Here is a 27,590-nt window from a genome sequence, read left to right on the forward strand (position 1 = left end):
ATATAACGTTCAAGTATACACGGGTTGCAGCACAACCATTGGAAGCGCCTTCGTAATTACTTTATTACTGTATAACTAATAAATCTCAAGAACATATCGCTGCTATCTTTATCGAGCGTGTTGTTAAGTCTTCCTGTGTGGAGCTCCAACAATAATATACAGTTTGTGTATCCCGCTTGGTAAGGTAAGTTATTTCAAACGATTGTGACTATATATGTCCGAATGCATCTCACATTATTATAATGAAAAATTAAGGAAAACAGAGGAACTTCTTTTTTCGCTAAATTTCTATTGATAAATGAAATAAATTATTCTTAATGATCGAACCGAATGCTCCGTACCGAAACTGTCTGCCAAGAATGGCAACCTTAAGAAAAAACGGCGACTATACAGCCTTGACTTAATTTAAAGAGGCGCCCGGGAAATGGACGGTCAGCTTTCGGAAGCTTTTTAAGTTTTATGAGTATCTTGACGCAGAGCCTTGTTAGTGAATTTATCTGTAACATGAAATTAGTTCTTACGGTCTAAGCAAATGCATATTCTTATAAAGAACTTGAGGACAGCGTCATCCTAATATAAGAGTTAATAAAAGCTATAAACAATTCTTTTGACTCAACAAAAAATTATATTGTTGGTCTTCAAAGACAAATTACCTTGATTTGAATTTTCATATCGTAAAAAATAAATAATTAAACATATTGTAAGTACTACTTAAAATTATTTAGAATTGCATAATTGCACATTTAGCAAAATATTATTTTAACAGCAAACCCTGAATTACCAAGTTAAACATTTAAAAGACTTAAATTTAGTACAGTGAAGTACATTTTAATAATATCTACGTCACAATAATTTGCATGCAGCGCGGGGAATCGTTACGGGGAGACGTGACGCTCGTCCGCGGTTCGTGATACCGTTGGTGTTCACGTGCGGTACGGCGGCTTAAAGGGATGTATATGGATGCATTTTTTCATTAGCATTTACATGTACTCATTTATACACATGAAACTGTATAGTCTATTCTAATTGTGGAAGGAATGTAGATAAACAAACTAGATAAGTACATTGTGCATTAGTAACTAGTAACATCAGTTTATTATTAATAAAATAATAATATCAGTTTATATAGTTTGTTATTGTACATTGTAATATGGTATTAAAAAAAAATAGATCCCGCTGAGTTTCTTTCGCCGGTTCTTCTCAGGTCTGTGCTGTTAAATTCCGAACCTGTGGTTTATTTTTGACTATCAATAAAAAAGTATAATCACTTCTGTTTTCCACTTTACGTATGTCCACTTTAATTTTAATTCAAAATTTCCAATAACAGCTTTGTCAACGTTCGAATCAACATCGAATTCTTGCAAAACAATTGCACAATTAGAAATTTTAACATTAGTTTTTCGTACATATTTTTCTTCCAAAAAAATATATTAAATAATGAATGTTGAAATTCGAACACGATGCTCGGTGAGTAAATAGGCCAAATTCGAGGTAATAATTAGCTCCAATTTCTTCCACAATGACACTTACACGCGATCTAAGATGTTATCGTGGCTCACCACTACTTCTACTGACTCTATCCTGTCACAGAGTATTAACACTTAGTGGCAGTATGCCAACCACAATGACGAACTATTATATATATAAAGTTATAAAGTCTCTATGTATATTACTTTCTTAGTCATTCTTACGTCAGGGTTATATTCGTTGTCTGAAGTCAACGTCAACCCTCATCATACCTTACCTTAGATGACTTTTGTAGTTAAGTTGATACCTGGCTTGTAAGAGAAGAATAAAACACAGTAGTTACCCTTTTCCGAATGACACCGACTCCAAATATAGCAATAATTATAACTACGTTATATAATCATAAATCGACTTTTAAGTAGTCTAATATTTTTCATTTCATTTTACCTAGGAGGACTCTCAAAAATATGTTAAATATGCAATTATTTTTATTACTTTTTAGTGCATTTTTATTTGTTTTAAAATAGTGTTTTGTTTGAAGTCGGTTTTTCTTTTTAACCGACTTCAAAAAAAGGAGGAGGTTCTCAATTCGTCGGGGCCTTTTTTTTTATTTTTTTTATTTTTTATGTATGTTACCGAATTACTCGAAGATGGCTGGGCCGATTTTGACAATTCTTTTTTTGTTTGAAAGGGCATGTTTTACAGGTGGTCCCATTGTCAGGAGATCAGGATCTGATGATGGGATCCTGGAGAAATCGAGGGAACTCCTCAAATTTTATAGGCAGACCTATAGTGATTTCGGTTTTATTCAAAGTGCCTTGGTCATATGCTCACGAAAAGTGACATTTGATGAAGTGGAACTGATGATGAAGACCACAACTAGTAATCATAACCTATTAGTAAGTAACTATTTTACGGGCTTAGTTCTATTTCTTTAAGATAATCGTCAAGCAATTGATGTTAGTAAACATGCCTATGATGAAGTCTAGCTGATGGTGGACTACCAGGAGAACTCCTCAATGATTAACGGCATTAAAGTGAATGACAAACACTACCAATTATAATTATAAATAACAAAACAACACTGAAAAGCAGTAAATAAATTTTTATAAATTAAAAAAAACCGCCTTCAAAAATGAACTAAAAAGAAAAAAATAATCAGTTACATCCATATCCAATTTACGATTTTTTAATCACCTTTTGAAGGCGGTGAACTGGTTATTTTTTTCTTTTTAGTTCATTTTTGAAGGCGGTTTTTTTTAATTTATAAAAATTTAATGTTAAAATTTTATTTATTTTTTGATTTTAAGTGAAACTGATGCAGACTATCATTTTTTTTTCTTAATATGGATAGATTAAGCGTGCCGTTTATATAAATCAGAAACTACTTCGGGGACAGTTTTAAAAGAAATTTTCGAATAAAACAAAAATAGACTTTCGAAAATGCGGCTTTAATACGTCATGCGGCATAAACTACAAGGTACCATCCTCGAAAGAGTTGTAATCGACCTCAGTAAAAAACTTTGCAAAAGAGCTATTATAAGTCGTACATCATATACACAAAATTTGATTAAAGATAATAAGAAATTCAGCCCCAAATCGCACCCTAACTGTAAGCCGTTTAGGAGTTCCGTCAATACATAGTATAAAACAAAGTCGCTTTCTCTGTCCCTATATCTTTAAAACTACGCAACGGATTTTGATGCGGTTTTTTTTAATAGATAGTGTAATTCAAGGGGAAGGTTTGTGTATATAATACATGAACAATATAGTAAAGAAACACTGACAATTTTAGAAGTTTGTAATGTGATGTCATAAATAAACAAATTATTTAGTATATTTAGTATCAGTATTGTACCCGTGAGAAGTCGGGGCGGGTTGCTAGTTGATTATAATATTCGATTATGACAATGACATGAACATAACCACGTTCCGGAAGGTGATTCAAATATCCAAGTAACCCATAAATAAAAGATTCGACCGAGTATTGCTAACGTGCTCCTCAGAATTGTTCCGTTCCCTCCCGTTCGCTTAATTTGTAATGGATCCTATGCTCAGAGCCTTACCAAACTATCACCAAACTACCCTTAAAGTATATCCTTTATAATATAAAAATAATAATCAAAATTGTGCCAACCAATTTTGAGTTATTCACCTATTTATCGCGCACATACATAATGCAAATTTAAGACTTATGTCGTTTTCATACGGATACAATCATTGGAAAAAAATAAAATTAAAGTAGGACCCCACGAGAAGCACTACCTTTCAAGCAAAAAAAAATTATCAAAATCGGTCCACCCAGTAAAAAGTTATGAGGTAACAAACATAAAAAAAAAGAAAAAAAAATACAGACGAATTGATAACTTCCTCCTTTTTGAAGTCGGTTGAAAACACATGCCAGTTGTGGCTTTTAAGAAAACGAGGAATTTTATACATATACATTCCGTACCGTGGTTCTTTATATGTATATATTGTTTATCACACGAAAATACTTTTCTTTATATGCAACACATTATGATAATCACATATATTTATATACAAAGCTAGTAAGTAAATCAGAGTCTGCCGTAATCATTTACTAAATGTTATCTAACAATTTAAGTAGGTTACCTGCCACTGACTACTTTGTTTTGTCATTGATAAACGTTGTATAAACAGTTTTTAAAAATATTTATAGTTTGAATTCGACGAATTTCATAACGTTATTCAAAAATATTGAAGTCGGACGATTTTGAGTGAAAAACAAAATGTAGAAATATTTACATACGATCGGCCGATTTCAATAATACGTTTTCAAATTAAATTATTTTATTACTTTTTAGTAATCACTTTGAAGTCGGTGATGTTTTTTAGAAAAAAAATATTTTATTTATTACTTCTAAACACAGTGAAATAAATAAACAATTTATGTCTGAGAATAACTTCGATTTGTTTTCTTTTCATTCGGATGAATATTTTAGAAGTCTTCTCAAATCTATCAATATTTTTAATGAATAATAAGTGGCCACTACTCCTCACGATTTTGTCCTTCCCTTAAATATAAGTTGTCGGTATAGATCGCTTTAAGCGTGATGACCTTTGCTCACTACTTGATTGGTTATTTCTAAGCAAAAGTTACTCGCGCGTATAAATATTAATAAATAGTAACAACTTGATTCGTTTCGAAAGTAACTCCACGTCACATATCGACGCCATATTAAATAAATTTATTAATAAAACCGATAGACGATAAGGTCGCTGAAGTTACATTACAAATCACAGAATATTTTAGTTACGTGGAAAATAGACGTTGTTTACACAAACGCATGTCAACTGTTTTCGTAGCTAAACTCTGTGTCAGGCTTCGGGCGTAAAGCCATCATTCTATTGACATTGGGCGGCTGAACATCGCGGATAAATTAATATTGTACAGTTCCGTTGAATTTTGCTGAATGAGCTGAGTAAGTAGGAAAGATAACAACTACTGACTACTTCGTTATTATGTGTATGAGACATATGAATAGTTTTCTTCAATACGTCAATGAAATACAAATTAAATACCAAAAAGAAATATATATTTTAATATACGTGTCAGTAATGATAAAATAAACTTGGACTTCAAGACCAATACATCACATGAGCAGTACCGTTCATTAGTAAAATAGTTGGTGTTAGTGATCTAGAATTAATAAAAATACTTTATGAAATTTATCTATACTTATAATAAATCTGTAGGGAGGTAAATTCTGTACACGGAATATTTTTCCAAAATAACTATCAGAGGTTGAAAAGGGGTCGATACTGATGACAAAAATGCAATCTGTAAAATTTTTGTCTGTCTGTCCGTATAACCGTTATAGAAACAAAAACTACTCGACGGATTTTAACGAAACTTGGTACAATTATTTTCCATTCTCCTGAGCGGGTTATAATATACTTTTCATCACGCTACAGTCAATAGGAGCAGAGCAGTGAAGGGAAATGTCGGGAAACGGAAGAAGTTACTCCATATTTTAAGCTTCCGTCGCGTGTACAACCTTAATGGTTAAAGCTACATAGAAATTGTGTATTACGGAAATGGTCTCCTTAAAATTATATAAAAAATATCCCATGACAGCCTTTGTCTATCTTTTATGGTTGACTCACAATAACACGTGTCACTCCCAATTGCTCGGTAGTTCGAAGGTTTCTGAATATATAATATAATATTTGTCTATTCCTGCGTTTATAACACTCTCAATCATCCCAAATTAAAAAAGTTAACAGTATTAACTATTCCATAAAAAAGAAGCATAGAAATTGGTATAGAAATACCAAAGTTATATAGAAATAGGCTAATAATAAAGCTATCGCACGTGAATACTAAATCTATACTACTATACAAATCTCTAGAGTCTGTTTGTACACTTCGCCGTCCCCGGGGAATAAAAAGATAACTAACAAAACGTAAATTTTCAGGAGAATTTAAAAACATGTTTTCGTCAATAACTTCTTAAATACTGGACATAGAAGCGTGGTTTAAAGTTTTTAGAAAATTAGATTTTTGAAACCTGTAAGTTCATAGCGAGTACAACCTGTAACTTATGTTGAAACGGAGATATTTAAAAAATAAGAAGTTAGCCAAAATCAATCATCACCTGTGTTGCCTAACGTCCGTTATCATTTTATTCACAGTATTTCCTATGCAAAGTCAAATATTGTACAACAGCTATATCATTTTATTCTTAGGGTTTCAAGAGTCCAAATACAAATGATAATACAATAATATCATTTTGTTCTCGTAAATATTCATTTATCATTTTATCTTTAATGACTGTAATCGATTTTTCTTGTAAAATTTTGATATGGTTATCACCTTTAGTTTTACTTTTCTAATGATACCTTTTATTAAAACAAAATTAAACCAAGGAAATACAACAAAACGTCCAATATTTTTCATCTGTTCATCTGTTTTATTTCAATCCTTTAAATCGAGTAAATAAGTAATCCATAGTTCCATATTATTAATTAAAAAACTTAATACTCAACTGCAATACTCAACTACCTATTATTATATATATATATATTATTATATTAATCATGAACTTCCTCGTCATCAGCATTGCTCCCAGAGTTACCCTGATGAGTTAGAAACTTGTTAAGAGCGTGATAATGCTTGAGATATGTCCTGACTTGGAAACGCACATAAAACCATCATATATAGCCTTGATTACTGGAAAAAGTTCAGTATACATATCTATAGCACTGGCAACTCCGCCACATCGCTGGGGTTTGGACTCACTATCTGTCGGGTATCTTGTTTCATACTGATTCTTCACAGGTTCTATGCTTAAATCATGTCTGTATTTTAATACTGATTGCTGTGAATGGGTAACACTCTCTTCCATAATTTGAGTCCACAATATTCTCTTACCATCTTACCAGTTTTTTAGACTCTCCCTTAGGTTGTAAAACTGATTTCACCATTTCCTTGACGTTATATCCGTCGCCATTAACACATGTGCTCCTAACAATTGAGTAAATTTAATCGGGAGTGTATTCTATTCTATGTTTCAGTTAACCCTCAATATTGAAATGCATCGAATCTCCCACAATTTGGTCGTGGCCGATCTCAAAACATCTGTCCGTTGTATTAAATCCAAGCTTTTGTGAGGCAAATATATATCAAACTATAATAAATCTGTTTTTATTTTGACCGTAACACATATCGGAGTAAAATAACATGTCATTGACGCCTCTTTTCTTCTCATGGAGTAGCAATTGCCTCAAGCAAGTACCTTTTTTTATTAGCACCTCTTTTCGCTATCTGAGCATGCCAAACATAGTAATACCTAACAACCCTTTATAAATAATATCATCATATACAGTGAAGTTGTGAATAGGATACTTTCTTTTATAGTAAAAGGTACTAACTTCAGTCTAGGAGATGCTCAAAACCGTTTCGAAAATTGAAGACATCTATGGTCTCTGGTGTCAATCTTGCGCGAAGACTCGACAAATTCCAACCCCCTGGACAGGACGGGTTTCGGACTGATTTGGTAGAACAACCTTGAGGACGAGGTGAATAGAAGAATTCAGCTAGGCATGGCAGCGTTTCGGAAGTTACGTCGAATCTTAACATCGTCGATCCTACAGAGCCTTAAGACGAAAGTCTTCAATCACTGCCTACCCGTCATGACATACGGAGCCAAATCGTAGTCACTCACGACAAAGCTGATCAAACAGTTTAAGACTTTAAACCAGCTCAGCGTTTCTCTGCGGAATCACATCAGAACAAACGTCATCACAGATCCGATAACCGTTAGGGAAAAAGTGTTCTATAGTAGAGACCTCGTTTCGGCAATCGTAGTGTAAGACGTTCTCGGGCGTGGAGGAGTGAAAATTTACGCAAGACGGCTGGCAGGAGCTGGATGCCAGTGCATCCAGCTCCTGCCAGCCGGCTACTGAGCCGAAGAATGATCACAATGCGTGCAATTGGCCTATGTCCGGCAGTGGGCGAACATTGGCTGTTGATTATGAATACATTGAAAATCTCGTTGCTCTCGTAGGTCATGTTCATTAATTCCAATCTTTCCTTTTGATGGTTCATTTTGATTTTGAAACCATTTATTGGCACCTCGTTGATATTTTTTTTAAATTCCTTGATAATTATTTTTTTTATAAATCTTAGTTGGAGTGAAGTCAAGAATACATTCTGTCTTTGTTTTAGGATTATCTGAAATTCCATAAGCTTCGTATATAACTCATAGCGATGCTATAATATTTCTAGTGTTAAAAAAAAAAGAAATTTTGGATATTGTTTACAATTTTTTAGTTGCTGTTTCTATGTAATCAGAATTGCCTCTAGTACTTGACAGACAATTGAGTTGCAATATTTTTGATGTTGTTTGTAGACTCGACTAATACTCTGATTCGTCCGCCGAGAAATCTTCAGCTATATCATTTTCCTCATAATAAATTCCTTCTTTTGGGCTCTTTTAACATATAACATGGTATGAGTTATAACTACTTCATCAAAAGTAGTATTACAAACCCACCTTATACAAAACGCAAAGACTGTTTTGCACAAGAATAAAATGATAACTGCTTTTATCACAAGCTAGTCGAGAAGTTTTCACGAGAAAATAATTGTTAGGCTGTTTGTCCTACAGTAAGATATAAAGACATTAAGATAATAGTACAATATATTTATGTTCTTGAAATATCAGGTATGAGTATAATCGTAGAATAATAGTGTAATATTTGGTAACTTCGTAAGTATCACTACAATATTTATGAAAAAAATTGAGCAGGTGTATTAGTATCCAAAGATCTCAAAAACGACAAAACACTAAAACGATTATAATGGAAGTTATCATTTTGTTCCCCGGGGACGGCGACTTATTTTTGTCGTAATTCGTCATAAGTATTCTTTTTATGATTGACTGGCATAGTTTTTACCATTTTAGACATTTTTGTCTGTCAATATGTTCTGCTATAACTCGAGAACAGATGCACCGATCTTTATAAAAATTGGTATATAGGAAAAACATGTGCTTGCGCAAATGGTAGGCTATCTATATACAAAAGTGGATGTTTGTATGTGTGCCATCGATAAACTCAGAAACTATTTGATCGATCATTAAGATTAAATAAATAAAGAGATTATGCTATCCCGATTGATGTACCTAACTCGCCACCAGGTAGCGCTGCAATATAAATATATCTACACCGTTCAACCGATTGTCATGAAAATGTGTACGTACAAGAATTTTTCACGGAGAAAGTGATTATTTTACCCGTATCATTAAAAATAACCAACAGATAGCCCTTACGAGTATCACGATGCATTTCTACGCCGATCAACCGATAAGTATAAAATATGAAATAAAAAATGCCAATCATTGATCATCACTGAATAAAATAAATTTATATAAATAGAAACTACCATGACATTGAAGAAACAAAAGATCAGAACATCAACATCATCCAATAGAGCTACGGAAACAACATACCAACAAGAAATACGTTTAGAAACAAATAGAATCCGAATTCTACTTTGAGAGTTGCCAAAACAGTTAGTCAACGTAATGATCAAGTTCCAGATCTACGAACAAGCATCTTTACCAAGAAATGCTGAAAAACCCGACGCGCCAGCCCAACAACTGGACGATCAACAATTAAAATAGACTAAGTCAAGAACTAGAACCAATCTCAATAAATCCCGATGTGATCATTGATTCAATGAATATATATTGTCACGCTATGATGTTTAAAATAAACTGCTGATAAAGTGCTACTCCACTGGCAAAATGCATTTACCACAACTGATTGAACCACCAGAACTTCTTCTTATCTACGTTACGAGAACGACTGATGAGTCTGAATATTTCCTTCAGCATATTAGATAAATAAAATTTTAACAAAAAGAAAAACCGACTTCAAACAAAACACTATTTTAAAACAAATGAATATGCACGAAAAAGTAATTAAAATAATTGCGTATTCAACATATTTTTTAGAGTCTTCCTAAGTTAAATGAAATGAAAAATATTAGACTACTTAAAAGTCGATTAACGATTATATCATGTAGTTATAGTTATTGGTATATTTGGAGTCGGTGTCAGCCAATAAAACCCTACGTACTACGTAGTAGTTAGTATAAAGTAATTAGCGTCCTGCTGCTGAGCCCTTTGAGGAAAAGGTTTGGAGCTTATTGCCTAATATGCTCCAAAGTTGTTTTTCACTGTTGCACCTGAGGTAACTTATGAATGTCATTTTTTTATGACATAGGTGGCAAACGAGCAGGAGGCTCACCTGATGGAAAGTGACTACCACCGCCCATGGACATCTGCAACACCAGGGGGCTTGCAGGTGCGTTGCCAGCCTTAAAGAAAGGAGTACGGTCTTTTCTTGAGGGTTCCCATGTGGTATCGGTTCGGAAAAACCGCCGGCGAAAGCTGATTCCATAAAATGAAACGACAAAAGGAAACTTAACTCTTACATCGTATAGGTCAGCCACGGTGCCCTTGCCCCAACAATCAAAATAAAGAAGCGATACGAGCCCCTTGATTGATCCAGTATATTATTGTGTAAAAGGTAATTTGTAAAAAACATATTTGTTAAAGTATTCTCGTATTGTTTTTTGATAGATATACTGTAGGGTTTTATTGGCTGACACCGACTCCAAATATAACAATAATTATAACTACATGATATAATCGTTAATCGACTTTTAAGTAGTCTAATATTTTTCATTTCATTTAACTTAGGAAGACTCTAAAAAATATGTTGAATACGCAATTATTTTTATTACTTTTTCGTGCATATTCATTTGTTTTAAAATAGTGTTTTGTTTGAAGTCGGTTTTTCTTTTTGTTAAAATTTTATTTATTTTTTGATTTTAAGTGAAGCTGATGTTGACTAACTATTTTTTTTTACTATGGATAGATTAAGCGTTCCGTTTATATGAGTCAGAAACTACTTCGAGGAAAATTTCAAAGGAAACTTGCGAAGAAAGCAAAAATAGACTTTCGAAAATGCGGATTTAATACGTCACGCGGCGTGAACTACAAGGATCCCTCGAAATAGCTGTAATCGAACTCAGCAAAAAAACTTTGAAAAAGACCAACTATATTTCGTACATCATATGACATCACATCACATACACAAAATTTGATTAAAGATAGTAAGAAATTCTGCCCCATATCGCACCCTAACTGCGAGCCGTATAGGAGTTCCATCACTACATACATAGTATAAAACAAAGTCGCTTTCTCTGTCCCTATATCTTTAAATCTACGCAACGGATTTTGATGGGGTGTTTTTTAAAAGATAGTGTGATTCAAGGGGAAGGTTTGTGTATATAATACATGAACAATATAGTAAAGAAACACTGATAATTTTAGAAGTTTGCGATGTGATGTCGTATATAAACAAATTCTGTAGTATATTTTGTATCAGTATTGCACCCCTGGCGAAGCCGGGGTGGGTAGCTAGTGGATTATAATATTCGACTATGATAATTACATAAACATAACCACATTACGGAAGGTGACTCAAATATCCAAATAACCTATAAATAAAAGATTCGACCGAGTATCGCTAACGTGCTCCTCAGAATTGTTTCGTTCCCTTCCGTTCCGTTACTTTGTCATGGATCCTGTGCTCAGAACCTTACCAAACTTTCACCAAATTACCCTTCAAGTATATTTTTTATAATAAAAAAAGAATTATCAAAATTGGTTAACGTGATTTTCAGTTATTCACTTATTTGTCGCGCATATACATAACGCAAATTTAAGACTTATGTCGTTTTCACATGGATACCATCATCGGAAAAAAAATAAAAAATAGGACCCCACGGGAAGCACTACCTTTCAAACAAAAAAAAAATTATCAAAATCGGTCCACCCAGTGAAAAGTTATGAGGTAACAAACATACATTACGCGTCTAAGTTTAAAGTGTATCTTATCTATAAATATGAATATGATTGGTTCACTTCTTCCAGTATCTAAATAAAATGGACATGGACAGCGTAGAAAAAGATTGTTCAATGCATGTTCAGTACCACAACTAATCGAGAAATCATTGCTAAATTTAGGATTATGCTTTATGAAAATAAATGTTTAGTTAAAGATTTTAAAACTGCTCTAGAAGGTGAAACAACAAATGAAACAAAGTTATTATCAATGCAGATAGCACGCCATTGAATGCAGAGTATGAAAGGCGTCTTAATGCTGCCGTAGCTCCTGAACACACAGCTGTAGTTGTCGGTACGGAAATTAAAAAACGAGGTATTGTTATCACTAAGCCACACAAAAACAATCAAGGTGTCGCTGAAACATATCAATCGTATGACAATTATTACGATTATCCAATTATGTTTATGCGAGCAGAAGATGGATATCATCTCGGACTGTATCAAAATATTCTCACGACAGGCTCTGTGACATCGAAGAGTTAGTTGTGTGGATTTTTTTGCGTATCGTATAATGATTATAGAGAATCAGTCTAACCATATTCTGAAGTGTCGTCAACTATTTTAACAATTCATTGTTGACGTGTACGCTATGGTCGACAACGAACGATTAAACTACATTCGATACAACCAATCAAAACTCTGAACCAAAGAGTACATTTATTTACGAGATACAATATCGAATGATAAAATAGCTGCTGGTATTGGACAAAGATCTTCGTACAGTAGAAGTCCAAGACATATGCAAGAATATGCTCCGGATCCTTTGACGTACCTACGTCGCAAGTATTGACAAGGTTGTAAATGTAATAACATCGATATTTGATAGAACCGGATAAAAGAGGACGTGTTGGTTTGATGAAACTTTTACAGACTATAGAAGTTTAATTAAAAATTTCATCGTACCTATATACATAACCTATACCTATATATAATATATACAATCTGCAGCCTATCGAGGACATCATTGAAAAAGATGCCAAAGATGACGAATATTAATTTTTTTTTTAAGAATTTGATTAGATCTCTCATGTTTTTTTCTTTTTATTTGTTTCTTTATCATTTGTACATTGCTAATGATCAGTAATTAATTACAAAACGAAAAAATAATTTATTTTTCTGCGAATAATGCCCAGCGAAACGGGCGGGTATAGCTAGTATATATACAATACATTAATTTAATAAATTTTTCAAACAAGTTCTAGTAATTATTTTATTCATTATATTGTTTACATCGTACATGTATTCATAATTGTATTATACTGAATTACTCAAAATAATTGCTATTATTTAATATTGTATAACGACTACATGTACATATTTTTCTAACGTTACTCGCTCGATACAATGCTTACAGACGCCAACGGTAATTAGAAAGCACCTGCGAGCCTTTGTGTTGTTATTTTTAAGGTGTGAAACGATAAAAGGAAAAGCATTCGTTATAATGGCTGTGTGCTATGTTTAGAGTATAGAGTTCACTTTATCAGGATTCGATGTGCGTCTGACTTTAACATCGGACCCGCTGAAGCAAATATTTTATATGTTGTTTATATCATTATTAAAATAAATCCATCCTTGTGACTGAAGCACAGAAAAAAATATAATCAGAAAACATTTTAAAATAAATTAAATAGTTTTGTATCTATAAAATGAAATTTTGACTAAAAAATAATCCTTTCAAACATTTTATACATGGGCACGACTTCGATACAATTTCGCCACATCCTATCTAAAAACTCTCGTGGGAGCGACAAATGTCACGTTCAGATTGTCTCTGTAATCTCTATCCAGTTCTATTGAGTGTGAATAAGACATTAGTGCTTTCACTTACCCCCTTGAGTCAATTTTACTAAAAAAGGGTATTGTGGTAATATTCATTTGTTATAGGGTAAGTTGATCCTGTTGTGCAATGGCCTCCTCTCTTAAGCAGATGAGATGCAGCTCATTCCATCACGTGAATCCTGTTTGGTGCTTGAATGTGTGCACTCACACAGACTCACTCTCTATTCTCTTGCTCTGATAATAAAATTAGTACTTGGAAGTAATAATAGCATTATACTTATTGCACACCAATACAATAATAACGTATGTTTTAAAAAGCGATATCTTTCAAGTATGGCAGAGAAAACGTCTTGGCCTGAGGTGCAGAAAATACTACACAGTACTAATATGTATGATGTCTTTAGCTTAGAGAGTATATTCGAGACTACAGCCCAGGGGCATCTACAATACAATTTTCTATAGCAAAAACATACCAATTCCAACGAGCAAACACATATCTAGTAAAATAATACAAAATTATACTCGTATTCCTCTTGTTTATTTGTTACAATTGCATAATTTATTGGAAAATTATTCGAAATCTCTCTAAACCAGCGCTTTATGAAAATAATATTAGTATGTAGTAACGCATATAAAATAATCTTTGGTTAAAATATTTAAATAATAGGTTGGGGAAAAAGTTTCTTCGTATTTTATATGAAAATCCAAAAAGTTTTTTTTTATATTTTATTTACATTTGACTAAAGTATGTAGGTGCCATTTTGTTCCATAACTTTTTGCCATCTTGTTGGTAGTGACATGATCCCATTGCTGTAAAAATTTTGGGGCTTCTGATCGAAAAACTGCGACGAGTGGTTTTGGCAGTCCTCTCGTGATGTTAACCTGACACTGCCTAAGGAATTCTGCAGATACCGAAACAGATGAAAATCTGAAGGTGCAAGGTCAGGACTATACGGCGGCTGCATTAATACCTCCCAGCCAAACTCTCGTAATTTTTGTTGAGTGGCTAAAGATGTGTGAGGTCTAGCGTTGTCATGGTGAAAAACCACACCCTTTCTGTTGATCAATTCTGGCCGCTTTCTCTCAATTTCTTGCTTCAATCTCATCAATTGTTCGCAATACAGTTCTGAATCGATGGTCCTGCCGGGCGGTAACAGCTCATAATGAATGATGCCCTTCCAATCCCACCATACACACAGCATTACCTTGTTGCGAGTTAATCCGGGTTTTGCCACAGTCTGTGAAGCTTGACCGGCCTTTGACCACGATCTTTTTCGCACGTTCTTGTCGCATGTGATCCACTTTTCATCACCAGTTATCAGCTTCTTCAAAAATGGTTCGGTTTCATTACGTCGTAATAAAGATCACAAATGAGTACACGGTTCATTAGGTTTCTTTCAGTGAGTTCATGAGGCACCCTTATATCGAGCTTTTTTGTGTACCCAGCTTTATTCAAATGAGTCAAAACCGTTTTGTGGTCAATTGCCAGTTCTTCAGCTACATCGTAACTACTAATATGCCGATCTTGCTCCACTTTTCAACCGACTTCCAAAAGGAGGAGGTTATCAATTCGTCTGTATTTTTTTTTTTATGTTTGTTACCTCATAACTTTTCACTGGGTGGTCCGATTTTGATAATTTTTTTTTGTTTGAAAGGTAGTGCTTCCCGTGGGGTCCCATTTTTTTTAATTTTTTTTCCGATGATGGTATCCATGTGAAAACGGCATAAGTCTTAAATTTGCATTATGTATATGCGCGACAAATAGGTGAATAACTGAAAATCACGTTAACCAATTTTGATAATTCTTTTTTTAATATAAAATATATACTTCAAGGGTAATTTGGTGAAAGTTTGGTAAGGTTCTGAGCACAGGATCCATGACAAAGTAACGGAACGGAAGGGAACGGAACAATTCTGAGGAGCACGTTAGCGATACTCGGTCGAATCTTTTATTTATAGGTTATTTGGATATTTGAGTCACCTTCCGTAATGTGGTTATGTTTATGTAATTATCATAGTCGAATATTATAATCAACTAGCTACCCACCCCGGCTTCGCACGGGTGCAATACTGATACAAAATATACTACAGAATTTGTTTATATACGACATCACATCGCAAACTTCTAAAATTATCAGTGTTTCTTTACTATATTGTTCATGTATTATATACACAAACCTTCCCCTTGAATCACACTATCTTTTAAAAAAAACCGCATCAAAATCCGTTGCGTAGATTTAAAGATATAGGGACAGAGAAAGCGACTTTGTTTTATACTATGTAGTGATGGAACTCCTATACGGCTCGCAGTTAGGGTGCGATATGGGGCAGAATTTCTTACTATCTTTAATCAAATTTTGTGTATGTGATGTGATGTCATATGATGTACGAAATATAGTTGGTCTTTTTCAAAGTTTTTTTGCTGAGTTCGATTACAGCTCTTTCGAGGGATCCTTGTAATTCACGCCGCGTGACGTATTAAATCCGCATTTTCGAAAGTCTATTTTTGCTTTATTCGCAAGTTTCCTTTGAAATTGTCCTCGAAGTAGTTTCTGACTCATATAAACGGAACGCTTAATCTATCCATATTAAAAAAAATTTGTTAGTCAACATCAGCTTCACTTAAAATCAAAAAATAAATAAAATTTTAACAAAAAGAAAAACCGACTTCAAACAAAACACTATTTTAAAACAAATGAATATGCACGAAAAAGTAATAAAAATAATTGCGTATTCAACATATTTTTTAGAGTCTTCCTAAGTTAAATGAAATGAAAAATATTAGACTACTTAAAAGTCGATTAACGATTATATCATGTAGTTATAATTATTGTTATATTTGGAGTCGGTGTCAGCCAATAAAACCCTACAGTATATCTATCAAAAAACAATACGAGAATACTTTAACAAATATGTTTTTTACAAATTACCTTTTACACAATAATATACTGGATCAATCAAGGGGCTCGTATCGCTTCTTTATTTTGATTGTTGGGGCAAGGGCACCGTGGCTGACCTATACGATGTAAGAGTTAAGTTTCCTTTTGTCGTTTCATTTTATGGAATCAGCTTTCGCCGGCGGTTTTTCCGAACCGATATCACATGGGAACCCTCAAGAAAAGACCGTACTCCTTTCTTTAAGGCTGGCAACGCACCTGCAAGCCCCCTGGTGTTGCAGATGTCCATGGGCGGTGGTAGTCACTTTCCATCAGGTGAGCCTCCTGCTCGTTTTCCACCTATCTCATAAAAAAAAATGACATTCATAAGTTACCTCAGGATCAACAGTGAAAAACAACTTTGGAGCATATTAGGCAATAAGCTCCAAACCTTTTCCTCAAAGGGCTCAGCAGCAGGACGCTAATTACTTTATACTAACTACTACAAAAATATTAAATTCATTTGCAAACTTAATGGGTTTTAGTATTGGATAAGCTATTTCAAATTTAGAAACAAAATAACATTACTATACAATTCGTTTATTAATGGTATAAGGCATCAATCGAACATTTGGTTCAGTTTTCTATTAATACAAAATATATTGAACTTATTCCTATTAATGCCTCATTTCATTTTGGATGATTATACTAAGGTTCAATTATTCATATTTCGAACATAAAAAAATATGATGTGAATTTGTTTAATTATATAAATAATATTTTTGACAAGTCAGTTGAAACAGCACGTAACATAAATAAAAAGAATGAAATAAAAAAAGCCATGTCGATTTTGACACTTACAAGTTGATTTACTAAATATAGTATTGAGAAAGTAGTTTTAGTAAAAATCAAATATAATAATATATCTTATTGAGCTATTAACATTTATACAAAGTTGGCTTATTTACACACATAAGAATAGTAAAATTGACAAAATCTAAGTATGTTACAAGAAATGTACATCGATATCCAACCCTCGTTCCTTATATTCAGGCATCGACTTAACAAACACAAGTTTGGCAAAGTTGCAATATCTAAAGCTACCTTTTTATAAAACTGTTAAACGGCCGAATTTTCTTTTATGATATTACATTTTTTTACAGTCATCGTGATATATTAGTTTTACAAAAGTAGAAACAAAGTTTAAATCTGATTTTGTTTCAACTAGCTACTTTAGCTTATTACGAAGATCTACACTCAACATAATCAGCGTGTAACGCGCTAAAAGAACATATTATTATCCTAAGAACCACCATTACGTAAATCACTATTTACATACATTAAACTACCTATTGTTTTAAAGTCTTGGGGGGTAAAGTAATGCACCGGATAGTGCAGTGAGCATCGGCGCCGCGATGTGTGACAGCGACGCAGCGCAGTGCGCGCGGGGCTGCGCGCTGCAAGCGGCTACGTCTTGCGCGAGCACCCACGCCATACGACGCAGCAGGTTTCCAGCTTGGGCAGAACAAGCTCGTCCAGCCATTGCCACGCATGCGACGAATGCGTCACGGGCACTAAAATAAAACATACCGTATTTTTTATTCCAGTAACTTTTTTTATAACAATTGTGGTAGGGCTTTATGCGAACCAACTTGGTGAGTACGACGTATTCATCAAACAAATTACCACCAAACAGCAATACCTAGAATTTTTGTTTCCATTTAAAGAGTGATTGGATGTCAGGAATGTTTAATATTTTTAAGGACGACTGTGGTGTGAATTGACGATATATTTGTTGAATCAAAACACCAAAGTGAGCAATATATCAACACAAAAGTGTTTCTTAAGAACGATTCAATTCAATTAATCAATACTAAATTTGTACATTAAAGTTTAAAGAATCGTAAGAAAATTAAGTAATCATTTAAAGAGATTTAAATGCGACCACCGGTTCAGAGAAGGTTAATACCATATCCTGTTTGATTTTTATTATCAATTTGTGTTTGATTTCATATAACAAATAGCATTCCCATGATGTGTTATTCATGTATTAATATAGGTATAGTTATTTTTTCCTACGGCGTCATTGCTTATGGGTGATGATGGTGACCACTTACCATCATGTGGCCCATATGCTATTCCGCCAACCTATTCCATAAAAAAATATAATTTTATGAACTTTAAATGTATAATACATAAATAATAATCTTTTATATTTTTTAATTTTGTAACAAAATCATTTTTAAAGCTTTCTGATGTTATTGTAACATCGTATACATTGCCCCATTAAAAGTAATATGTTTGTATGCCATTGTTTCGAGTGAAACGTTCTCACAAAATCATTAATAGGTTTTTTTATTTCAATTTTTTTTATTGATTAGGTGGCATATGGGCCACCTGGTGGTAAGTGGTCACCATCACCCTTAGACAATGACGCTGTAAGAAATATTAACTATTACATCGTCAATGCGTACATAATTTTATCCGTACATAAATAATAACAATTATATAAAATAATAACAATTTATTTGTTTGTTGAAATGCTGCAAATACATTTTATAACGAAATATATGTATATATTCTACTGATACATGTGCAAATCAACCAATGTATAACAGTTCCATTAAATATATTTAAGGGAAAACCTCTTCATCAATCTAATTTAACGAATGTTACCGACGTATAACGGGGTTAAACTTTAGGAACAACAGGTAAAGTCAAAAGTTATCAGATTAGCTAGTGGGCCACGAAAAAAGTAAGTTGTCACCAGATATTAATATTAGCGCTGTAGATATATCAACCATCTATTTCATCGCTAATGTGCAACTAACCTTAGGAACTAAGTTATGGTGCTTGGGCCTATACTTACACTGACTCACTCAACCTTTAAACCGAAACAAAGCGATCTAAAGTACATCGACGACCTCCGTGGTCGAGTAGTGTGTACACCGGTTTTCATGGTTACGCCACTCCGAGGTCCGAGGGTTCGTTTCCCGGCCGAGTCGATGTAGAAAAAGTTTTCTATGTTTTCTTGGGTATGGGTGTTTGTGGTACCGTCGTTACTTCTGATTTTCCATAACACAAGTACTTTAGCTGCTTATATTGGGATCAGAGTAATTTATATGATTTAGTCCAATATTTAAAAAAATCTGAGTATTGCTATTTGGTGTAAGATGAATGAGTAGAAGCTACCTAGACACTTACACAAAGCCACCAAACCACCATTAGAAAATTTAATACTCCGTTCATATTTTTTATTCACAGACAATTAACAATATGGCTAAATAAATTATAATAAAGTAACGGTCTTTATAATTCGGTAACATGTGTGTAATGCCAGCTGTGATGACAATTTGTATATTTAAAGTTTTCAAATGTTACATCGTTAAAAGTTAAACAATAACCGTATTTCAACAGAGCATTTGTCTAACGTGAAATTTCAAATAAGTTCAAATAACCAAATAATTTTACAAGAAACGATTTGAGAATCAAAGTAATTCCAATATAATTAAAATATAAAATTCCAAAAATTGATTCCAATATGATTAAAATATAAAATTCCAAAAATTAATTCCAGTATGTAATAAAATTTCTAATTCAAATATAAATTTACGTTTAAGTGTTTAATATTTTTTTTGAATATCGATATTAAATTATTCTGAGAGACACAGTCAATTACGATAATACAGTCATGGTATACTATGCTGCAATAAACATTACACATTTATTAAATTTCAAGAGCTTATCAACAGTTGCTAAAAATATATACTATGTTGATTGGAGCATATCGCACATTTAGTACAGATAAACGCGGCTTACAATACTATGTAGATTATAATAATTATTAAAAAAATATAGCTACTAAAGTTGTCTAAATGATTAATTATAAGTATAATCTGTAAATGTAATAAATAAATAATTATATTTAATCGTTATAAAGTCTGTACAATTTTGCGAAAAGAAAAATAAAGATTGACAGAAGAAATCAGGTTCCACTCTTCTTGTTAAATAGGTTACATAGACGTGCCGTCTGGGAATTGTATTTCTTATTCATAATGTATAAGTATATACATTATGAATAAGAAATTTTAATTCTTATGAAGTTTGCATAGAGTAAAGTAAATGTAGAACGTTTTATATTTTAATTTGATTTTTTTAATTCATTTTATTAATCTTATCACCGTCGTCGCAATTCGTAAAAGAAGGTTCTTAATATAATTCTCGAAGTATTTGACGAGTTACCAGCATAATTCCGTGTTCTTGTTGAAGTAGACTATGTGGTGAGAGCGCTCAGAGATGTCGCGGACAGCGAGCTGCAGTTCATCAACGCACCGAGACCAGTCCGGTGACACTAATGCCCAACATGTTGGCTCCTTTAGGAAATCTGTACAGAAAATTTCAAAAACACGTCTTATAAGTAATGTAATAAAACAGGTACACACGACATTTTTTCTTAGTCCCCAAGGTTAGTTGAGCATTGGCGATGGTATCCATTGAAAATATATGACATGTCACGTTACCAATGCAACACCAACCTTGGGGACTAAAAGGAATATCTGATGTGTGGTTGGTACCAATCACCAAGCAGAACTAATATAAGATAAATTTACAAAAATCTTACCTCTCCGTAGCGCTGTTTCATTGGTACATAAGAATCGCATTAGTGCTCGTGCGCCGCCGATTTGTTGCTGTACCAATTTCTGACCGTCAGTTGGCAGACACCGTTTGATCCATGCATCCATACACGCCATACCCGTCTGATATGCCCTAAGATATTATGAAATACAATGCATTATAAAAATGGATGTTTGTTTTTTTAATGTGTCACTAGTTGATCTGTGGCATCATTCACGTTTTATGGGGTCGCCAATTGTAAGAAAAAATAGCATGTCTTTTTGAAATAATTTGCTTCCCGTCCTACCATATGTTTATTGTCCATCGAGTATATTTAAATTCGGTGAGAATAAAAGTTTATCAGTTTGTGCCCTGAACCCTCGTTTTAAATGCTTTGGCTGGGTTGATTTCCCCCTACTATTGAGTCGTAAGCATCAATGGTATGATTGGGTCCAAATAACTAGAAAATATTTTATATAATTTTACCGTTTATTACACCGATGCATTAAGATGACATTATTGAAACTGGTATATTAGAAAAAGCCTTATTACCTTCGTAAATAGTTTAAAAGTACTTGTTACCTGCATCTGTCTAATTAAGTTGCTCGTTTGTTTAGACCCAACTCTAACAATTAATAGTTTATCGAAATCGAATCGAAACGTATGACGACAACCGTTTAGCCTTTTCAACAAACAAGCTCAAACTCAAATTATTTTATTTAATAAAGTAGTATTATACGTACTTATTGATATTGACATTACCACCGGTTCGGAAAAGGAGACACCTCAACCTGAGAAGAACCGGCGAAAGAAACTCAGCGGGTCCTAATGTTTTGTTTTGTCAAACTAATTAAATACATACATTTATTACGAATAGAAATAGTCAGGAGGTGATCGTTTCATTTTCAAGGTTTGCTATCATAAACTCACTAATTGTGTTGTAACCTAGCGCAGAAATCAACATTTTTTTTTTTAATTTGGCAATAGAAGCATTTTGAACGATTTCTGAGATCCTGTTGTAGAACCGTATATAGTACGACACAAATTAGATGTAGCATCGGAAAATGCAATGGAATGAAAATAAAACCGATCACTGCCGATTTACACAACCAATAGAAATAGCTCCCTATCGCGCCATTCGATGCTATTCGTCGCTATAGATTCACGCGTCAGAGAAAGCAAGGGCATGTAAATCGACGCGTCAAATTGACGAATATATTAAGTCATATGATATTACAAGTTATTACGTTTGTGTAAAGATCATATTCGTATCAGATATAAATTTTGATAATTTGGGATAGCGTACTCAATTGGGATGTGATCGGTTTTACGAATTTTGCCGATGCGACATCTAAGTTGTGTCGTACTATACATTGTTCCACAAAATGTAGTGTATGCAGTCGAGTAACATGAGTACAAGGTTCCATATCCGATATTAATAAATTAAATTGGTCCTCAATTACGATTAAGTAAAGTAAAGTAACAGCCTGTAAATTTCCCACTGCTGGGATAATGTATGTATCTCACCTTAACTTGAATCCTGAATATTACAAAGTCCAACTCTCTGGGATATTGCCTTTTTCATATTACAAAAGTTTTTCGGTTTCAGAAGGAAAAAGTACGAGCACACTTCCTATCTCCCTCATGAAAATATGTTGAAAACACACAGACACTGATGCGCTATTTTAATTGAGTAAGTTAGTCGATGTCGATAGTAACAGCCTGTAAATTTCCCACTGCTGGGCTAAAGGCCTCCTCTCCCTTTGAGGAGAAAGTTGGAGGAGGACACATTCCACCACGCTGTTCCAATGCGGGTCGGTGGAATGTACATGTGGCAGAATTTCGTTGAAATTAGACACATGTAGGTTTCCTCACGATGTTTTCCTTCACCGCCGAGCACGAGATGGGTTATAAACACAAATTAAGCACATATAAATGTATAGTGGTGCTTGCCTGGTTTTGATCTCAGCTCGCTCGCAATTACGATTAAGCCGACATTAATTTTTTACGGAATAATCGACGTTGGATCCGTAATGTACTATTACGGTTTTAAGTTAGTAAAATTGGCTCAGGTCTAATTATCTTATCTAGATTAAAAATATGATTAGGTTTTGGTTAATTGATTGAATTTAGTCAAATAAAAGAAAAAAGTAAATAAAAAAGGCTTTTATTTCTTACAGAAAACATGTATATTTAGATCATTATTGTTATGTTAGTAGTTTCATAAATGAACTTTAGATACGTTGATAAATAATTATGAAAGTGTAGTTATTTTGTAAGAAAACCCCCCGTAAAGGCCTCCTCCAAATTTAGCCAGCTTTTTCTGGACTTCGCTATTAACATCCAGTTTGGACCTACTCGTTTTGTTAGTCAAATTTTATGCAAATCTATTTAGTATCTGCTGGTTAATATTTGAATTCCTAATATTAAGTTTTCTTGGATAGCTTTCAACTATATACCTATTATGTGTTTATGACATAAAATAAAAAACCACTTTTCCGGAATGGATCGTAAAACATTTATGTAATAACCGTCCTTTGAAACAACGTTCGTCTCCGATTGTGATTAATTATTAATTGTGATTAAACCTACACTCTAAAACGATTACTATACTTTTTTTTAATTCAATTTATATTTTAACAATCGTTCTTTATATATTAACTTCATTACGACATTTTAAGTTTAGCAGGTATCCTACATTCGTGGGGGTATTGTTTTCTCATTGTCTCTTAAATTGAGCCATTTTTCATGTCGCCTATTGCGAACTCTAAGCCTAAATACAGCCTAAAGGAAAGGTAAAAAGAAAAAATATATATTGGATCTAGATTGATATATCATCGGAATTTTATAATATAGTATGAAGCTGCGCCACAAATTTCTGTGTGTGACACAAATGTCCAACATGAAATTTCTAGTAGTAGTTAGCAGTTAGCGCTAGTCTAGCGCACGACAAAAATATCCGCCGAGACTTTAGTCGGTTAGAAGTATAATAATTATTACATACTACTGCTGCTTTTAAGCTAATCCAATATTGGTTGGCTACCACAAACGTAACATAATTAAACCGACACACGCAAGTTCTAGACTTTATCCTTTATCACCAAGCACGACATTCATATCGTGGGACTTAAACTTATTAGGACGTCCCCACTTTTGATCTCGCAATCTTAGGTCAATAATTACGTGTTTTAGGTAATTGGCTATCTCATCTTTTTCAAATATATAAACATTTAACGGTCTCATATTATTTGAGCGAGTTATATAGGAGAGTCCATGCTTATACAACAACAACAACAACAGCCTGTAAATACCCACTGTTGGGCTAAAGCCCTCCTCTCCCTTTGAGGGGAAGGTTTGCAACATATTCCACCACATACACATGAATACACATGTGGCAGAATTTCTATGAAATTTGTCACATGCAGGTTTCCTCACGATGTTTTCCTTCACCGCTGAGCACGAGATAAATTATAAAGACAAATTAAGCACATGAATCAGCGGTGCTTGCCTGGGTTTGAACCCGCAATCATCGGTTAAGTTGCACGCGTTCTAACCAATGAGCCATTTCGACTCGATTGGTGCTTATACATATATTGTCAATGTCTATTTTCCATTATTTTTACGAATATTTTAAGACATTTATTTGTTACTAGCTATACCCGCCCGCTTCGCTGGGCATTAGTTGCAGAAAAATTAATTTTGAATTTTTCATTTTGTAATTAATTACTGATCATCAACAATGAACAAATAATAAAGAAACAAAGCAATATACAATTAGAATATTAAATGAAATACTTATTTTTTATTTCATTTAATAGTCGTCATCTATATCATCTTTTTAACCGACTTCAAAAAAAGGAGGAGGTTCTCAATTCGTCGGGGCCTATCTTTTTTTTTTCAATTATGTTCTATATAGGCTGCAGATTGGTCATAACACCCATAAACTTATTTGTCAAAATCATTTAAGGGGACTACATGAGCTAAATGCAAGTTTTAAAATGCCAAAAAGTATATAATCCAATGCAATAAACCAAATGAAAAAAATATATGTTAATCTTTAGGATAGATGCTAGTTATTAATTGTGTTGAAAACATGATGTAATTAATTTGGTACGATAGAAAAAAATCGCAAAGTTACCTCTAAAAAAGTCTTTTTTTGTTTTTTAACTACACTTATATACCTTCAATAATTTTGGTCTTTTGTCAGATTATTCTACAAACAATATACTAAAAATTTATTATGTTAATTATTTAGTAAAATCAATAGATTTTTTTTAAATCAGATTTTCTTATTTTCGACCAAAATGCGTAAGCATGTGTGCGTGAGCGCCTCGTACAGACACTGCCGGCCGAGGCCTGTTGCTATACAGACGTGTCGCTCTTTTCACCGCATCGTTGCGAATAAAATCTCGTAGATTTTATTTTTGTGTAAATTTAATTGTAAATTAATTGTCGAATATTATTCTTTTATGTAAATAAATATATTAAGTTAAAATAGTCTAGTTGTAGTTAGCCATTTATTTTTTTGTTAAGTTATTTTTTATAAAGTTTAATTTTGTAAACATGGGAAATAAAGTACAATCTGTGAAGAAAACTAAAAAACGTTCATATAAATTAAAAAGCCGAACATATGAAAGATAATATGAAAAGGTAAGAGTATTTAATTAGTAAACATATATATATTATAAATAATGATTATTGGAAACATTTATTAAAAAAAATGCAATTAGTTCGCATAGAATCAGATTTTTCGACAGATTTCTTACAGTCACCATGGAGTATTTGGTCAATGCAAGCAAGTCCAAGAAGAATGTGCGGGTTCGATCCCCGCACTCTGAACTAAAGTTTTATTATTTTTAAAGGACTATATTTAAAAATATATATATATATATATATATATATATATATATATATATATATATATTTATCCCGCAAACAATTGGCCGTCCACTGAAGGCGAAAATGCATTTAAACTGGCGTCCACCTGCTTTTGGCGTCCGTATACCGGACGCCACTTTTTTAGCCGGTGGCATTGAGGTCCTATTCATCCTAGCTAGCCGTAGTACAAAAATCGACGGAAGCTAAAAATCGCTCTAAATAGTTGCAATAAAATATTGAAAAGTTCCCGAAGAAATCACCGCGCAGGTGAGGCGCTGGCGCAGCGCGTATATCGCACACAGTATATCGAGGGGAATTCCTGACTACGGATTCGCGTATTTGGCGTCCAAAATTGCGACGTTGCCATCTCGCTCATTACTTACGCGTTACATAATACCTATTCGGTGCTTGATTATTGTTTTACATCAGTCATTTAATGTTTATAAAATATATTAATAATGAATATGTGAATCCCCGAGGACTTCGTGGAAGTTTTTTTTAAATATTATTACAATAATTAATATTTATATTAATTATTCATAATAATAATATAAAGTATATCTGTCTGTCTGTTATCTTTACACGCTTAAGCTGCTGAACCGATTTAGATGAAATTTAGTATCGGGACTTTGTAGAAAAGAACATAGGATAATTTTGTCTCCAAAATTATACCCTAACGAGATAAAAAAGGAAAGTAAAAGTTTGTACAGGGAATCTATATCCGATAAACTGATTTAAATTAAATTTGGTATGAAGATAGGATAGTTTCCATCCACGAAATCATCCTCTAGGGGGATAAAAGGGGGTGAAAGTTTGTACAACATCTATATCAATCGTGATTGGTATCTGTACTGTTAAATCTTCTGTTATCTGTGATTGGTAGTTTTTATTATTCGGTGTAAACAAACCGGCGTAAAGCTTAGTAACTTTGTACAGAGGCCAAATAGGCATATACGGACGCCCAAGAGCTGTATACGGACGCCCAATAGCTGTATACGGACGCCCAATAGCTGTATACGGACGCCCAATAGCTGTATACGGACGCCCAATAGCTGTATACGGACGCCCAATAGCTGTATACGGACGCCTAATAGCTGTATACGGACGCCCATTAGCTTTATACGGACGCCCAATAGCTGTATACGGACGCCTAATAGCTGTATACGGACGCCCAATAGCTTTATACGGACGCCTAATAGCTGCATACGGACGCTCAATCAAAAAAAAAAAAAACATAAATCAAAATAAAATTTATTCAAATAGGCTTTAACAAGCACTTTTGAATCGTCATTTTACAATTAAGTGAAGCTACCACCGGTTCGGAAAGTAGATTCTACGGAGAAGAACCGGCTAAAAACTCAGTAGTTACTCTATTTCAACACTTAAAAAATACAAAGTTATGTTAATTAAATACAATTATTTATATTAATATATTCAGCTGGGAAGTCAACAGATACCTCGACGCTTTTTTATCATCTATTAAATCTTGTTTCGAATAATATGCCTTTTTTAACAATGTATTTTTTACAAA

The 27,590-nt window shown here is 33.4% G+C and overlaps 1 protein-coding gene across 2 annotated transcripts in view; it reads right to left on the reverse strand.

The window, feature by feature from the left end:
• LOC124543917 overlaps positions 1–27,590 on the reverse strand; it is a 60,954-nt gene that overhangs the window by 12,881 nt on the left and 20,483 nt on the right. The window contains exons 3-5 of one of the 2 annotated variants that reach the window (XM_047122242.1): positions 21,189–21,334; positions 20,810–20,951; positions 17,484–18,141 (exon numbers count right to left, since the gene is read on the reverse strand). In XM_047122242.1, coding sequence (XP_046978198.1) covers positions 17,925–18,141; positions 20,810–20,951; positions 21,189–21,334 — 505 coding nt within the window. In that variant the 3' untranslated portion in view covers positions 17,484–17,924. Of the gene's footprint in view, positions 1–17,483; positions 18,142–20,809; positions 20,952–21,188; positions 21,335–27,590 lie in introns of those variants that run through there. The other variant, XM_047122243.1, reaches the window with a different exon arrangement.

This window comes from Vanessa cardui, chromosome 3 (genome assembly GCF_905220365.1).
Source record: "Vanessa cardui chromosome 3, ilVanCard2.1, whole genome shotgun sequence".
In the NCBI taxonomy this organism is placed as follows: Eukaryota; Metazoa; Arthropoda; class Insecta; order Lepidoptera; family Nymphalidae; genus Vanessa; species Vanessa cardui.